The 18078-nt window shown below is 42.2% G+C and overlaps 1 protein-coding gene across 9 annotated transcripts; it reads right to left on the reverse strand.

Moving 5' to 3' along the window:
• Positions 1-4: 4 nt before the first annotated feature.
• LOC101738497 (carcinine transporter) lies at positions 5-16554 on the reverse strand. 9 transcript variants are annotated; one of them, XM_062675332.1, is made up of 14 exons: positions 16234-16554; positions 13357-13517; positions 11924-12137; positions 11221-11404; positions 10975-11104; positions 10234-10362; positions 8873-9065; positions 7999-8104; positions 7071-7318; positions 6447-6526; positions 4779-4954; positions 4043-4215; positions 671-862; positions 5-304 (listed from the first exon to the last, which is right to left on the reverse strand). In XM_062675332.1, exons 2-13 carry the CDS (start codon positions 13439-13441, stop codon positions 700-702), a joined length of 1881 nt encoding a protein of 626 aa, XP_062531316.1. In that variant the 5' UTR covers positions 13442-13517; positions 16234-16554; the 3' UTR covers positions 5-304; positions 671-699. The 9 variants fall into 9 exon arrangements, with proteins under 9 accessions (XP_062531316.1, XP_062531317.1, XP_062531319.1 ...); XM_062675333.1 differs by lacking the exon at positions 16234-16554 and adding an exon at positions 13838-13990; XM_062675335.1 differs by lacking the exon at positions 16234-16554 and adding an exon at positions 13831-13968.
• Between the last annotated feature and the right edge of the window lie 1524 nt (positions 16555-18078).

Here is an 18078-nt window from a genome sequence, read left to right on the forward strand (position 1 = left end):
CTGATCACTTCTGAGTATGTTTTATTACTGCTCTCATACTTAAACGTTACATGTTTATATAAGTGCTTACTTACTATGTCACAGTATACAGTAATAAAAAAAACCATTTCAAAGTTTATTGTTTAAATGCGAAAATTGTTTAAGATCTGATTACATTGATATAAAATTGCTGTTTTAACGATCTAAATAACAATATTTTCGTATATTTCCGTATAAAAAAACATTTTCGGAAATATTTTCAAAATTTGCTTCAGCTGAGAATAAAATTTCATTAAGAATTTCTATTTAAAAGTGGGTTTTGGTCCTGAAAGAAAAGAAAAAAAAAAAAACTTATATCTCCACACATTACATGCATAAGTTATAGTAAATACCCTGTAACACAAGTTCTTTACGTCCGTTTATCTTCCACCGGATAAGATCGTTCTAAGCAGTGATATCGAGGCGCTGCTCGGCATGGGAAGCTCTGTCATGGCGGGCGACCTAAATTGTAAACACGTCAGGTGGAACTCACACACCACAACCCCGAATGGCAGGCGGCTTGACGCGTTAGTCGATGATCTCGCCTTCGATATCGTCGCTCCGCTAACCCCGACTCACTACCCGCTAAATAACGCGCATCGCCCGGATATACTCGACATAGCGTTATTAAAAAACGTAACTCTGCGCTTACACTCGATCGAAGTAGTTTCAGAGTTAGATTCAGACCACCGTCCCGTCGTTATGAAGCTCGGTCGCGCTCCCGATTCCGTTCCCGTCACGAGGACTGTGGTGGATTGGCACACGCTGGGCATCAGCCTGGCTGAATCTGATCCACCATCGCTCCCGTTTAGCCCGGACTCTACCCCGTCTCCTCAGGATACCGCTGAAGCCATAGACATCTTAACGTCACACATCACCTCGACATTAGATAGGTCATCGAAACAAGTTGTAGCGGAGGACTTCCTTCACCGCTTCAAATTGTCCGACGATATTAGGGAACTCCTTAGAGCTAAGAACGCCTCAATACGCGCCTACGACAGGTATCCTACCGCGGAAAATCGTATTCGAATGCGTGCCTTACAACGCGACGTAAAGTCTCGCATGGCCGAAGTCCGAGATGCCAGATGGTCTGATTTCTTAGAAGGACTCGCGCCCTCCCAAAGGTCTTACTACCGCTTAGCTCGTACTCTCAAATCGGATACGGTAGTAACTATGCCCCCCCTCGTAGGCCCCTCAGTTCGACTCGCGGCGTTCGATGATGACGAAAAAGCAGAGCTGCTGGCCGATACATTGCAAACCCAGTGCACGCCCAGCACTCAATCCGTGGACCCTGTTCATGTAGAATTAGTAGACAGTGAGGTAGAACGCAGAGCCTCCTTGCCACCCTCGGATGCGTTACCACCCGTCACCCCGATGGAAGTTAAAGACTTGATCAAAGACCTACGTCCTCGCAAGGCTCCCGGTTCCGACGGTATATCCAACCGCGTTATTAAACTTCTACCCGTCCAACTCATCGTGATGTTGGCATCTATTTTCAATGCCGCTATGGCGAACTGTATCTTTCCCGCGGTGTGGAAAGAAGCGGACGTTATCGGTATACTTAAACCCGGTAAACAAAAAAATCATCCGACGAGCTACCGCCCGATTAGCCTCCTCATGTCTCTAGGCAAACTGTATGAGCGTCTGCTCTACAAACGCCTCAGAGACTTCGTCTCATCCAAGGGCATTCTCATCGATGAACAATTCGGATTCCGTACAAATCACTCATGCGTTCAACAGGTGCACCGCCTCACGGAGCACATTCTTGTGGGGCTTAATCGACCAAAACCGTTATACACGGGAGCTCTCTTCTTCGACGTCGCAAAAGCGTTCGACAAAGTCTGGCACAACGGTTTGATTTTCAAACTATTCAACATGGGCGTGCCGGATAGTCTCGTGCTCATCATAAGGGACTTCTTGTCGAACCGCTCTTTTCGATATCGAGTCGAGGGAACCCGCTCCTCCCCACGACCTCTCACAGCTGGAGTCCCGCAAGGCTCTGTCCTCTCACCCCTCCTATTTAGCTTATTCGTTAACGATATTCCCCAGCCGCCGCCGACCCATTTAGCTTTATTCGCCGACGACACGACTGTTTACTATTCCAGTAGAAACAAGTCCCTAATCGCGAAGAAGCTTCAGAGCGCAGCCCTAGCCCTAGGACAGTGGTTTCGAAAATGGCGCATAGACATCAACCCAGCGAAAAGTACTGCGGTGCTATTTCAGAGGGGAAGCTCCACACGGATTTCCTCCCGTATTAGGAGGAGGAATCTCACACCCCCGATTACTCTCTTTAGACAACCCATACCCTGGGCCAGGAAGGTCAAGTACCTGAGCGTTACCCTGGATGCATCGATGACATTCCGCCCGCATATAAAATCAGTCCGTGACCGTGCCGCGTTTATTCTCGGTAGACTCTACCCCATGATCTGTAAGCGGAGTAAAATGTCCCTTCGGAACAAGGTGACACTTTACAAAACTTGCATAAGGCCCGTCATGACTTACGCGAGTGTGGTGTTCGCTCACGCGGCCCGCACACACATAGACACCCTCCAATCTCTACAATCCCGCTTTTGCAGGTTAGCCGTCGGAGCTCCGTGGTTCGTGAGGAACGTTGACCTACACGACGACCTGGGCCTCGAATCTATCCAGAAATACATGAAGTCAGCGTCGGAACGGTACTTCGATAAGGCTATGCGTCATGATAATCGCCTTATCGTTGCCGCCGCTGACTACTCCCCGAATCCTGATCACGCAGGAGCCAGTCACCGTCGACGTCCTAGACACGTCCTTACGGATCCATCAGATCCAATAACCTTTGCATTAGACGCCTTCAGCTCTAACACTAGGAGCAGGCTTAGGGACCCCGGTAAGGGGTGCCTGGCAGAAAACCTCCCCGAGTGTTCAGTGGCTGCTGGTCCTTTTGTTTTCTTGAGAGGACGAGCAGGCGCTGGGCCGGTGCACCCTGGGCGTGGGCAACAATCTCCTCGTGAGGGGTGAGAAAGAGGAGATTGTTGCCCACGGCGAATTTCTGCCGGGGCGGAGGAGTCGCTCCCGAGGGCTCTCTATCTGCGCTCTGCAGCTGCAGAGTACACGACTAGGGAGCAAGGAAGGGTAGACCACGGGCTGTTTTACAGTTCGTGGCCTAGGGGTCTCCGCTACGTGTACGTCGCGGTGATCGAGGTGGAGAAGACCGTGGGTTGCTCCTCAACCTGCGGCCTAGGGGCATCCGTGGCGAGGTGATTAAACCACGGTGCCGGGTGGTGGCTAGTTTAAGTTACTTTAGTTTCGTTTAGTTTAGCTACTTCATATACCGGGCCAGCACTGGTGTGGGGCTGCGGAAGAATTTTGGATTCCCGCGGCCCTGCGCGCACGTGTGGGTGGACACCGGGGTGGTTTTAGCCGGTAGGAGTCCGGCACGCCCCTTCGCTTTTCCCTAGGCGAAGGTAGTCCATGAGGATTTCCCCCGAGAAAAAAAAAAAAAAAAAAAAAAGGGACCCCGGTAACCGTACTCGTCGAACTCGATAAAGAGTTCGCCGTGCAACCTAACCCATGAATCAGCTCGCTGAGTTTCTCGCCGGATCTTCTCAGCGAGTCGCGATTCCGATCCGGTAGTAGATTCATTCGCGAAGCAGCTACTCTTGAGCTGTTAGGTCTCCTTCGGAGGCGCTCGGGTAGCTGTTAGCCCTCCTGGCTGAGCTTTTGCTCGCCCACCTGTCCTGGTGAAACTGGAAAGGCCTCCGGGCCACCAGTAATTTTTCAATCATAAAAAAAAAACCAAGTTCTTTACGAACTTAGCACGGGACCAGTTAACGTGGCGTGATTGTTAATAAATATATTTATTTGTTTATTTATTTAAATAATATCTTTTTTTTTAAAGCTTAACTTTTAGCTAAGGATCTTTGATAAAGTTAACTCGTGGAGGGCTTTTGTGGGCACAATTTCATAAGCCTCTTTTGCGTCTTTGTGATCGCTTGACGAACCAACTGAAAGCTATGATAGCAGACCCGAGTCTTGGCTAACCCACCTGGTGCAGCACGGAAAATCCCAGAACTTCTGCTCCAACCCATACTCTTCTCCATCCTGAAGAGTTTGAGGCATTTCTTTGCCCATCGATTCCGGTAGAAAGAGGCATAAAATTCCACCAATTATGCCCACAGTGCCTAATATTAGAAGGGGTATTTCGGTCGCAATGGTTGCCTGGAAGCGAAATTAATTATTTTAATTATCACATATCAGTATTGAGTGAGAAAATTAATTCAAACTTGTTTTATTGTTAACATTTGCCTTTAATTGCTTAGATGGGTGGACGAGCTCACAGCCCACCTGGTGTTAAGTGGTCACTGGAGAGTTCCGACGATATCGCGATCGTTTCTCGAGAATCGTGCTGCGTTTAGCTACCAAACTAATGACCGTCTCCGACATTTAGTACTGGTAGGATCTCTTGTCAGTCCGCACCGGTGGGTACCACCACCCTGCCTATTTCTACCGTGAAGCAGTAATGCGTTTGGGTTTGAAGGGTGTGGCAGCCGTTGTAACTATACTGAGACCTTAGAACTTATATCTCAAGGTAGGCAGCGCATTTACGTTGTAAATGCCTATGGGCTCCACATAATACCAGGTGAGCTGTGAGCTCGTCCACCCATCTAAGCAATAAAAAAAATCATGTATATATTAATGGCGCGAATTCTTTGCGTTTGTATCCCGATAAAAAATATGTTGATGCGATTGGCTTGCCTATGAAGAAATTTTAATAGCCTCACCAAATATACGATGTACGGCACCAGTATTGTTGCAACATATCCAGTGATGTGTATCAGAGCTAGGCCCTGAGCTCTCACGACGGTGGGCAGAATCTCGGCTGCGTACTGCATCCCTATATTGTAGGATATGTTGACCGCAAATCGTCCGACGATGGCTAGCGAGGCTGATTGTATACCTGGAACAGATAAAAAGGCTATAAAAAATATTATACTTAAATATTGTAATTTTGTACATGTCAGCACATTGCTATGTGCGGCCAACGAAGATACAATAGATATCTAAATATATGTCGAAGACAAGTGTGTCGAATTATCAAATGCAATTCATAATTATTATTAAATAATAATAATAATGGTTGTTTCGAAGTAAGTATCAGTTGAATGGAATATTTAAATTTATTCAACTGATAAACATTCTTAATAATGTATTTTTATTTTATTTGCTTTGGTAATTTAGGTATGTTTCAATGATGATATCGACGCTTGAAAGGCAAACGTGACTAAGCGACAATGCGTGAACTTTACAGTAGACTAATTTAAAGTTAAAATACCTGAAAACAAAATTTATTTTAACGAATCTAGCTGTAATAGAATCTAGCCAGTAGCTGTATGATTGAAATGATTTTAATAGACCTAGAAATATATTTTTTTTGCGCATCGAATATGGTTATTGTCTATCATTTATGTACAAAGCAGTTATTGTCACTAAGTCATGTTTGCCTTTCAAGCGTCGATATGTATACTTATGGACTTGTTGTTGTCTGAAATAAAATCAATCATTCATTAACATTAAATATTATAAGTTAAGCGATACGTTTTCCGAAATCAAACGTTACAGTTTTAAGGGAACGAATCGGTCCTATATATGGTCCTTCGAGCCATACCAAGTGATATGTCTGTCTCCATTACTTACCGCTTTCATGAGGACAAATACTGCAGAAGCCATCAACGAATTTATATTTTAATTGCGATTAACCAACACGATTCGCTGGCAGATTTTGTCTCACCGGTTGCAATTTTGCTGGGCTGTGGCTATTTTTTGAAAGCAGTATTGAGATAATAAGTTTTGGCATACAACATTAGTCGTCGTGGCCTAACGGATAAGACGTTCGATGCATTCGTGTTGAGCGATGCACCGATGTTCGAATCTCAGGCGGGTACCAATTTTTCTAATGAAATACGTACTCAACAAATGTTCACGATTGACTTCTACGGTGAAGGAATAACATCGTGTAATAAAAATGAAACCCGCAAAATTATAATTTGCGTAATTACTGGTGGTAGGACCTCTTGCGAGTCCGCGCGGGTGGGTACCACCGCCCTGCCTATTTCTGCCGTGAAGCAGTAATGCGTTTCGGTTTGAAGGGTGGGGCAGCCGTTGTAACTATACTGAGACCTTAGAACTTATATCTCAAAGTGGGTGGTGCATTTACATTGTGGATGTCTATGGGCTCCAGTAACCACTTAACACCAGGTGGGCTGTGAGCTCGTCCACCCATCTAAGCAATAAAAAAATTAAAAAAACAATAAGTATGGTGTAATGCTATTTATGTTAGAATAAATGATTCAAATGAATCGAGAATTGAACGCGAGTCAACTACAGAATCAACAAACAATACTTAAAAAATCACCCTTAATTACAACATACATGTTAATTATAATAAATACCTATTGGAACTGTGGTGGCTAGTAAGCTGAATAATCCGCTGAAAACCATTGTGCCAAAGGCCAGCCAACGTCGTCCCAAACTGGAAAGGTATTTCAAAATGTCAGCTAGTCTAACAACTAAAGAAGCAACTTACTGGTGGTAGAAAGTCTTGTGAGCTCGCACAGGTAAATACCACCACCTTGCCTATTTCTGCCGTGAAGCAGTAATGTGTTTCGATTTGAATAGTGGGGCAGCCATTGTTCTGGAAAAACTGAGACCTTAGAACTCATGCCTCGAGGTGGATGATTGCATTTACGTTGTAGATGTCTATGGGCTCCGGTAACCACGTAAAACCAGGTGGGCCGTGAGCTCATCCGCCAATATAAATAATAAAAGAAAGTAGCATCTCTAATCTGTAAAGTAATTTTTGATTGGCAAAGACTCAAATGGGCGTTTTAGTTGAAAAGGCAGACTGACCCGCAATGTTGGATACACTGATCCTACGTATGTCTACCGCAGAGCTATAGAGACTTCCAGTTTAGCAGGTGATGCAGCCGTTGCCGTTATAAAACACATTTTCTTCAGTCAACATTGGGCTGGCTATGAGATTGGCTAAACACGCAATTTGTATACATTTTACTCACACATCCAAGACCAGGGTAAGCAAAACATCGGCTGGAAACTCGGTCGCCGTAGCCACAGTGAAGGTCAGGAACATGTCCAGGCCCAGAGTGCCCACATTCCTGACGTGTCCATCGAAAGCCATGGCTATTAGAATCCAAATGAACACCAGAAGAATGCTGTGCTTTCGCAATCGAGGAGTCTTGAATAGATCTAATACGCTGTAGTTCTTACATTCTTGTTCGGCTTTAGCTATTCCTGTTGCTGTTTCCTGTGGATGGTGTTCAACAAACGGACGCGCAATGTAATTCGAACAAATGCAATATGGCATCGCAGTACCGGTGCTGTACCGCCTCAACAAAAGGAGCGGTTAGAATTTCGAATGAATTTTTGATTTTATGTCAGAAAAATTTCTCGGTTTTTATTATTGCCTTTATCTGTTTAAATGGGCATCCGGCCCACCTGATGGAAAATAGTTACGGTCGTCCATGGACATCAGCAATGACAGAGCCAGCCTGTTGCTTACTGTGAAGCAATTTTGATGATTCCTTTTTTTTGTTTTGAAGCTAGGCTTCTCGAGTGTCACATTTAAATGTTACCAAGATCTGACCAGTTTTGGGTTTATTCTTGATAATGCATGTTTGTTTAACTTCGATTACAATAATGATATTCTCTCATTTCATTGATGAATTTCCCGAAGTGAATCAGTTATTTTATGGTTAAAATTCTGTACTATTTGTGCGCGCGTATCGGGCGATACGACATTGCTGGAAGTCAGAACCCGCAGGAAATTACCAATTGCTTTGTGAGGAAAACTTGATGTCCACGGACCAAGAATATCGTGTTATAATAACAATAACGACGTTCCCTCGTCACACCACTCTCTGCTTTTACACCCCAGGTCTTTTGACCACATGATAATTCCCTTCTCAACAGAAACGCAATACGTACGTGAAATTCCTTGATAATATCCTCTGGTAGTGCATTACCGTTGACCTTCGCGCACCTCATCATTATTTTTAGTGCTTCATCGATCCGCCCTTGCGATATCAACCACCTGAAACAGATTTGGTCGGAAAATGTGATATTTTAGCTTTATAAGACAAGCAATTGTTTTTTTTTAGAACGAAGGAAAACCCTAACGTAGCGACAAGTCACGTTGGGGGAATTGTTTTTTTGTGGAATGAAGGATTACTTGTGGCCCGAAAGCCCTTCCAGTTTCACCAGGACAGGTGGGCGAGCAGGCGCTAAGCTAGAAGGGAAGGGATTTGATAAAGCAATTGCCCGAGCGCCTCCGGAGGAGACCTAAAAACTCAATGCCAGCTGCTTTACAAATCAAAGAGCAATCGTTTGAAGTGGCGACGGTGATTTTTCGTCTCGATTTCTCTCTCTCACACACATACACATGCACACACACATACACGCGGTAGCATTTACGTTGTTGATGTCTATGGACTTCAGTATTGACATAGCCAGAGGATCCTAGTTTAGGTCCGGATGATGGGGTGTAACTTGTCCCCTGATTATTTATTTAGTTTCTTTACCATTACCATGTGCCAATGGTCACCGTCGCCGTTGGCCACTAGCGATGCCAGGGGCACAGTCACAGTCCCTAGTTCAAACAAAAGGCTTCCCATTAGAGAATTCAACCAATTGTCTTTGATGCACTTTACTGTTCTACTAACCAATAGAAGTGGCTATAGATCACAAGAAAAGGCCTCAGACGGGCGCATCACGATGCTTGACAATGCGAACGAACGATTGGAGGAGGAGGGATTAAAGTATGGTAAGCTTTGTGCATTTATGACATAAAAACTATAATTACCTGGCGCTCTCTGGTACGACGCAGCCAGTGAAGACGGCCAAAGCTAAAGGCACGCTAATGATCAGAGTATAAATCTTCCAGTCCGCGACCGCTAGAGCGATCCAGGGTAGGAGGCACGCTGCAAACGTGAAGTATACTCCTATGGACATATTCGCCACGAAGGTTCTCCATTTGAGGCCAACGTACTCCAGCACTGAAAAAACGAGACCTGATTGTTCAAGAAGTTGGAGATTCCTGTGTATCATAAATTGCTTCCCTGATTCGCCGTGTGCGGGTCAGTCGCAACCGCTACCTACGGCTGGTCGCTTCACGGATGGATCTGGACTGCCCAATAATGCAACACTGGACACGTGTGCATTTTGAGCACTCTGGATCCAAACCAGCCTTTAGGTTAAGGTAGTTTTCATGTTAATTTAGAGTTTTTGTTTTATTATTATTATTATTATTTGTTTTTTTTGTTTTTATTATTATTATTATTGTTTTTGTTTTAGTCCGAGATTAGTTATTATTTTTATTTAATTTTAGTATAAATGAAATGTTAATGCAATGTAATGAAGACGTGTAATATGGATGTAAAATCTGAAGTAAATTAAATAAATAAATAAATCAGATATCGGAACAGCAACGCCGTTTTCTGACCTGAGCTATCGATGTATTTTATCGTATGAGGCATTTTTAGATTCGTATATGGTGAGCGAACTTAGACACTTGGGTGTAAAGTGGGACCACTGTGCATTATACAACATAATTGCCATTTCGACATGAGGTCAGTCTTGATTGGATTGTATAATGGTGTTGTTCCAGCCTTCGAACGGTGAGTGATGACTGTATGTGCAGCAAAACCCAGGCAGGATGCTAGTTAAGACGTTGATTGCTGGACAATTTCTGAGGGACCTTCAGCTAATGCGTACGAGGTAATTGGACTCGAAAAGACCGAATCGAAAATTGTACTTATTTACAGTGCGTGTGAGATCTGATAAGTCTCACAAAAATCCGTTTTTGAATATGCCCATAACCTTAGAAATGTACACCGTAATCCCGCACCGAGCGTAATAATGCGGATTTGACTCCTGCATTAGGCCACAGTCGCGTATGGGGCTTTTTAAGCTGTTTAACGCAGTCAACGTGTATGCAAACTGCCAGAATTTAACTTACATAGCATGCTAGTATAAAAGAAGGTTGCTGCTCATTCTCCGACGATTCTTATTCTCGCCTTTGGTGATACCCGTGGAAAAAATTTGGGCGTTCCTACTCTAGGCTACTACTACACAGCCGTGTCATTTAATTCACTCTTTCATTGCAAGCAATGACATTTAAGCACTGAGAATGGTGCTATCAGGGAAATACACTAAAAAACTCACCGACGATATACATGATAATAAAACAATTGTCATAGGCTAAGCCCACAATGAATCGGCAGAGGCAGAACGATAAAAAATCATTTGAAAACACAGTTCCGATTCCGCCAATAAATCCGGCTACATTCGTACCTGAAAAGTGACAGCGAATTATACTTTAGTTATATTAGCGATAAGGCATATTTAAAGTTCGCTAATTCGCTAAGTTAGTGTCGCGATTCTGCGTTTATTTGATTGCAAATAATGCTAAGAATGTTTACCGTCCATTTCTTGCCACAAGCAAGGCAAAGTCTAGCTTATCCAGCGGACTCTTTTTAAAGATCTTAAGGCAAGAATTTTCATTCACAATCGAGAAATAAGTATAGCGGTGGTGGCTGTAACTGAGAATAGTACGTGCACTGGACGAGCCATGAATTATTGCACTCCCACCACCACTGACACCCATACGGCTGCTTTACCCACACGGCTACCTTAGGAATCCACATAATTCATTAGATTGCTTGCTGCTCTAGCACTATGAGCAGGGAAAGGGAAACTGGTATCCATACTTGACGTAAAACTTAACCCATGCATTAATTAGCTCGTTGAGTTTCTCATCGCGTCTTCTCAACGGTATGCGATTCCGATCCGGTAGCAGATGTATTCGCGAAGCAGCTGCTCTAGAATCATCAAGTCTCCTTCGGAAAAGCTCTTGCAGAGGAAATTACTTGAAAAAACGCAGCCTTCGTTTTCTCTGAAACTTACCCACTAGAGCTGGTATACGACCATATTTGTCAGCTATCCAACCAAAGATAAATCCACCCAGTATGGCCCCACAGAAAAACACCGACTGAGCAGTGGCGGCATAGTTGTCCTTGTCACACACCCAGCCTTGCTGTAAGAAAAGAAATAAATGTACTTATTTTTTATTCAATTATCAATTACATAAATTACCCGTCCGCTTCGCTGGGCATTTAAAATTAATTAGAGTCTAAATTTAAAAATGTTTACCTGTGTTGCAATTGTTTCATAAGGAACATCAGTGTAATTAAACTCCCATTTATTTTGACATTTCTTGGTCGGCCATTTTGAGTTCGGCTGACGGACGCCATCTTGTAACAGTTTCGACCAATCTACATCGTAAACTTCGCATTTTGAATATTTATTGTTTAACATCGGTATGGATAGATGACGCCTGAAAAAAGTGTTTAATTGAATTCAGCACATAACTCAGTCTAAGAAGTTTGCAAACTCACTTATAATTGGTATTTTTTGCCACGTACCAACCGGCTTTGGAATTAATGTTCCTCCATGATGATTCTTGGGCAATATGACAATATGACATATTCCTTTTTAAAGAAAGCTTACAGAGAGTACTCATTGCGATGCTAACATCCTTGAGTCATAGTAACCACTCACCACCACGTGAGCCCTACCCTTGTCCTAATGTAATAATGGAAATGATTTGAAACATCAAATATATAAATAAATAAAATTGCAATAACTCACTTTTTGGTTAAAATTCATCAAATTAACGGTATGCAGCAGCTTGGCTCTGACCCCGGCATTGCTGATGTCCGTGAGCCACGGTAACCTTTCACCATCAGGTGGGCCCACAAGGCCAATAAAAGAAATCATCAAAATCCAACAGACGTTACATGGTACCCACTGTTCCAACAAGTCCAACAAGATATTAAAGCCTCAAGTATGTTACCGTTCAATCACGCTCAAGTTCGCCAATTCCGGGACAGAGCACCAGTGCTCCTCCGGAGTTATGGCCATGAATATCTGCCCGAAGTAGACGAACGCGAAGAAGAACGCGTAAGGTATCATCAACAAGAACAGCATGCGCTGGTACCAACCAAACTCTCCCATGTACGGCAGAAGGTCATCAAGATCCTTCAATCTGTGGCGATTAGCACCGTTTTCTGAAATATACTTTTCTGTTACTCACTTATTGCTGTAGAGAATTAAGATGAGTTCTCAAAGATCATGGAAGGTCTAAATGCCACCCCACATGCAGTCCCCACATTGATGCGTAATGTTTAAGTAATTGGATTGGGAAAACAACTTAGAGCCTTACCCTTCAAACGGAACGATTTCTTTGTGGCATCAATAGGAAGTTTGGTCTTATCACCACGCAATGCACTAACACAATTACCGCCAGATATCGATTATAATAAACTGGTATAATAGTCACAGAATATTGCAGTTTATTCTCCAGGGAATTCCGCAGCAATCTTACGACACGCTAGGGAAGAAATGGGGAAGAAGCTTTTCTAGGAAATACACATTTATCATTTAATTATGGTAGTTATCACAACAGCGAGACGAATAGGCTATGTATATCACATTTAGCTAAATAAGATCTGTTGTCCGTTAATGAATAAGGAAACAGGAGACATTGACTAATCACTAGTGGCAATAACCTGGTATGTTCAATGCTGGCGCTTCTGAAACATCGAATTAATTGCTTAGGGGATTGAACGATTCCATGGTCCAGGCTACCAGAACCCATGGACATCAACGATGTAAATGCCGCCACCTACCTTATGACATGAGGTCTAAGTCTCAGTTTTAACATTACAACAACAGCTTCACCCTTCAAACCGAATCGCATTACCATCTTACGGCAGAAATAAGCAGGGCGGTAGTACCTATCGTTGTAGGCTCACAAGACGCCTAATCACAGGTAAAGTTGGAAGTTATCGACGTCTGTAAGATTGGGGTGTTTGGTTGGATATAATATAAAAACCCATAGAGGTTACCCGTAGGCAACATGGCATTTCACAAATAAATTATTGTGTACTAGGCGATACTTCGTGGAAAAGTGTTTAGTTCTCTTACTGATGGTAGGGCCTCTTGTGAGTTCGCAAGGGTAGGCACCACCACCCTACCTATTTCTGCCGTGAAGCGTTTCGGTTTGAAGGGCGGGGCAGCCGTTGTAACTATACTGAGACCTTAGAACTCATATCTCAAGATGGGTGGCGGCATTTACGTTGTAGCTATCTATGGGCTCTAGTAACCACTCAACACCATTTAGTGGGCTAGGAACAAGTCCACCCATCTAAGCAATAAAAAAAAATTGCGCCTACTAGTCGCGCAAGCCGTAGAAAATCGGTATTTTATAGGTTATGGTCAACTTACCTTTTCGCTCGACCATTTCCAAGTCGTTGGTAGGGTCATGGGGCAGCGGCTCCGTGCCCTGAAAGCTCCTCTCACGTGATCCCATCTCCGAAAAGAGCTCTTGCCTTATAAGACACTTTTTCCGTTTTGATTTCTCGCCACACAAATTTCAAAGATGAAGCCTGAAACAATATCCATTTAATTATATAATATGTAAATTATGAAATTATGTAATCGACTCTAACAATGAACTTAAAACTAAAAACCTTAAAAAAAACTACAAAAAGCTGCTATATTAAAATATACCTGTAGAACTGTTCGCAGGTTTTCAGAAATAGAAGAAAACTCAAGTAACGGACATTAAAAATATTTATTCCTTATTATTTACTCGGCTAAGACCCGTAAACAATAAATACGTACCAGCGTCTGCTGAGAAAAAAAAGTAAAAAATAATAATAATAATAAAATAACTAAAATATATTATTAAAAGGAGACCCTTTACGCAAGGTTCCGAAGACACTGCCAGCGTTCGGCCATTGAAGATCTAGACTAATTCTTTGTCCAAGGTAGCTGCCATTTAATATAAATATCCTCACGTCTTGTGGCGGTTATGTGTCGATAGCCCAATCATAGTCTGGTTAGCGCGGTTTGGTATGACCAAATATATTTGATACGGTCTCAGCGTCCATTGTATAATTCAATGATTTTTCTTAATTCATTCATAGATATCCATTTAAACGGAATTTAAAAATATAACTAGATTCTATTGATTTTACACGCCCGATTTGCTTCGTTCGTATTATGGCGTTGACAACAAGTGTCTTGGTTACGGTAATAATATATTTAGGAGTAGAGCAATATTTTGATTTTTATTTTTAGACTTGCAGTATTTATGTTGACACCATTATTTACTTCTCCGCGATGGTATTCTTCTTCTTCTTCTTTCTAGCATTTTTTAGATCTAGTGCCAGGGTTGGTGTATATGAAAACCGAAGGAAATACTTTTATCCTACACAGATTATTTACGTCAATTATGATAAGATCAGAAATAAAATTAGGAGTCTATATACATTAATAAATTTAGCATCTTAGTGCTTTCACTATTAAGAAATTCCAAACTGACGATGCGAAATCGAAAAAATAAATAATTCTTCTTTGATTTTATTAGACAATTCAGTCCTCACGCCGCGGAAGCTGTACGCGAGGCGTACAATTATATAGAATAATTAATTGGTATTCGCTACATGCCTATTAGGCCACGGGTAATGATTGTTCTAGAATGTTAAAGCAATTGCAGTCTGTATTGTGTATTTTAAGCATTATTAGTTAGTTAGTTTGTACTGGTGGTAGGACCTCTTGTGCGTCCACGCGGATAGGTGCCACCACCCTGCCTATTCCTGCCGTGAAGCAGTACTGCGTTTCGGTTTGAAGGGTGGGGCAGCCGCTGTAACTATGCTGAGATCCTTGGAACTCATATCTCAAGGTGGGTGGCGCATTTACGTTGTAGATGTCTATGGGCTCCAGTAACCACTTAACACCAGGTGGGCTGTGAGCTCGTCCACCCATCTAAGCAATAAAAAAAAAGAAAACAGCCAAAACAGATTTTTTTCCTTACCTATTCTCTGGTAGCCTAAGGGACTATTGCAGCTACGCCCGGACGCGTAGGTGAGCTCACGGACTCATCCTGAGAGAATTTGCAAACACTAGCCCTAGCAAGAGCAGTGCTTTGCAAAATCTACCACGGGATAGGGATCGCGACCCACTGAGAAGATCCGGCGAGAAACTCAGAGGGTTTACAAATCGTTTAGCCTAATGGGCTTTAAAGGGGCACACGAGGATGTTAGAGGCTGGGACAGATGATCACGCCTGAGACAGAACCCTGGCAAAGTAGCTAGGTTAACACGATCAACGCTGCGACCAGATTCACAACTCGCTCGAAGGTGGAATGCCTCTGAGTGGCGTGACCATTCACCCTTAGACGGGTAATGAGCCTTCGAAGCACAATAAGAGTTCCTTCGGGTCTAATCCAACAAATCAATTTCATATTTCGCCAAAGTCGTCGTGGCCTAAAGGATAAGACGTCCGGTGCATTCGTATGTAGCTATGCACTGGTGTTCGAATCCCGCAGGCGGGTGCCAATTTTTCTAATGAAATACGTACTCAACAAATGTTCACGATTGACTTCCACGGTGAAGGAATAACATCGTGTAATAAAAACCAAACCCGCAAAATTATAATTTGCGAAATCACTGGTGGTAGGACCTCTTGGGAGCCCGCACGGGTAGGTACCACCACCCCGCCTATTTCCGCCGTGAAGCAGTGCCAACCAAGACAAATGTGCTGAGTTTGTACACAATGCTATAAATTAATACAATAAACATTAAACAATTACACAAGTTAACCTCCTATTAACATTATTATTATTATTATTGTATATTAATCGAAATGTCGCTTCCACCAAATAGCCTGATACCCCTCGATTTTATTATTCTCAATAATATAGGCAAACATTTTATATTAAACGATTACTTCGATGGTTGGACGAGCTCACAGCCCACCTGGTGTTAAGTGGTTACTGGAGCCCATAGACATCTACAACGTAAATGCGCCACCCACCTCGACATATAAGTTCTAAGTTCTCAGTATAGTTACAACGGCTACCCCACCCTTCAAACCGAAACGCATTAGTGCTTCACGGTAGAAATAGGCAGCGTGGTGGTACCTACCCGTGCGGACTCACAAGAGGTCCTACCACCCGTAGTGTCCATGGACAATAGGCCGCTGCCGGCTTGGGAATATCTAACTCTCAATTGCGACAGACGATCCATTACTTCGCGATCACAGTAGACCAGCCAATCAATAAAAAATGCACAATTTCAACTCTCACATAAAACTCACCAATTATCTAACCGTTTATTTTTCCTTTTCTTTCTTCTCTTTTACAAAAAACTAAATTTCGAAATGAGAGACGACAGTAAAATTATCTCTGTTTAACGCTCCAACGTGCGTCGAACAAGATCTTCCGAAGGCTTGTGTCTCGGAGTGAACTGTGAACGCACTGATAAATTTTCAGCATTGTCATATAGCAAGCGCGTATTAAGAACACGCAAGCATCGGTCTATCGCCCACTGAGTTTCTCGCCGGATCTTCTCAGTGAGTCGCGTTTCCGATCCGGTGGTAGATTCTGCGAAGCACGACTCTTGCTATGGCCAGTGTTAGCAACACTCCCGGTTCGAACCCCGTGAGCTCACCTACACGTTAGAGTGATGCTGAAATAGCCTCTCAAGGCTATCAGCATAGGTAGGAAAAAAACTTCGGTCTATAAATACAGAGATCAGTTATTCTAACAGTCTTCTCGCATTAAAACTGTACTAGAGGTCCCGCAGTAGTCGAAATTCGACTATAATTAATTGGAATTGTAGCTTTGTACACTATTAAGATTATATTTTATACTTCTATAATCACTAATTTCGCCAAGACTACACTATAAAAAATATTAACAAAGACAAACCATATTCTATTCTCAATTTGACAACAGACGTATGGAACAATGTGTGGAAAATTTCATACTCTTCCGTCCGCGCAATTTTCCTTAAAAGGGATACAAAGTTTTTGCTTCATGTATTAATATACAGATAATCTCAAAACTTACTAATTTTACAGGAGAGTGTTTTAAAGGTTTAACATGATATTTTTAATATTAATCATCTTTGCAACATTAATTTTTTATTTTTTACCAGTTACATTATCTGTCTATTAAAGTAAGATAAAATTATGTATTAATTTTGTTAATAGTAGTCAAAACATAGGTAAATAAAAAAAATATACAAAAACTAAACTGCGCTCTTTTGACAGTATTTATGAGAAAAAAACTGGTGATACCAAATGATTCCGCATATTAACTCAATTCCGAATATTTTTGGAAATTGTACACTTAACTTTTAAAGCGAAAAGATGATATTTGTTTGTGCTGTTCTTAAAATCACGGAGTCCCGTATAGAAAAATGATTAAAATTATTTTGTTTTTAAATTTTTTTCTTTAAGTACCAATCATTTTTATTTATACTGTGACATAGGCAAAATCAATGCATAAGGCGTTGGATGCGTTTATTAAAATAAAATAAAATAGACAGAGATAAAAGTTTTATGAAATTTTCCGTTTAAATTTCACTTTTCGGAAGCGTCGGATGTCCGGACGAGATCGCTTTTAACGATCAGACCGCCTATTGTACAAATGCAATATATTTGAGGTACTTGTTGACTGTTTTTCCTTCTAAGCTTTCTTCTTTTTTCTTCTAATTATTTGACCAAAGCGATCAGGTCGCATTCGGACTAAAATAACAAAGGCGATGGCGAAGGCTAAAATGACATTCACAATCGCGATGTTCTTGACTCTGTACTGTGACCTCTTGTGAGTCTGCACGGGTAGGTACCACCACCCTGCCTATTTCTGCCGTGAAGCAGTAATGCTGTTCGGTTTGAAGGGTGGGGCAGCCGTTGTAACTATACTTGAGACCTTAGAGCATATATCTTAAGATGGGTAGCGCACTTACGTTGTAGATGTCTATGAGCTCTAGTAACCACTCAACACCAATTAGTGGGCTATGAGCTCGACCACCCATCTAAGCAATAAAAAAAATAGTTTTTAAGATGAGCTATGGTTTACTGTATAATTTTTTTCATTCGTTTCTCTATATACATTACGTTATATTATATTTATTGTATGATCAAACAATAGTCTCG

The sequence above is a fragment of the Bombyx mori genome, chromosome 23 (genome assembly GCF_030269925.1).
Source record: "Bombyx mori chromosome 23, ASM3026992v2".
Classification (NCBI taxonomy): Eukaryota; Metazoa; Arthropoda; class Insecta; order Lepidoptera; family Bombycidae; genus Bombyx; species Bombyx mori.

Excerpts from the sequence above, each read along its gene's own strand:
- LOC101738497 (XM_062675332.1), bottom strand. The coding sequence starts at position 13,441 with ATGGGATCACGTGAGAGGAGCTTTCAGGGCACGGAGCCGCTGCCCCAT. Across the intron at positions 12,138-13,356 it reads GGAAATGGTCGAGCGAAAAG|AAAACGGTGCTAATCGCCAC; the intron begins GTAAGTTGACCA and ends AGTATATTTCAG. Across the intron at positions 9,066-10,233 it reads TATTATCATGTATATCGTCG|TGCTGGAGTACGTTGGCCTC; the intron begins GTGAGTTTTTTA and ends TCGTTTTTTCAG.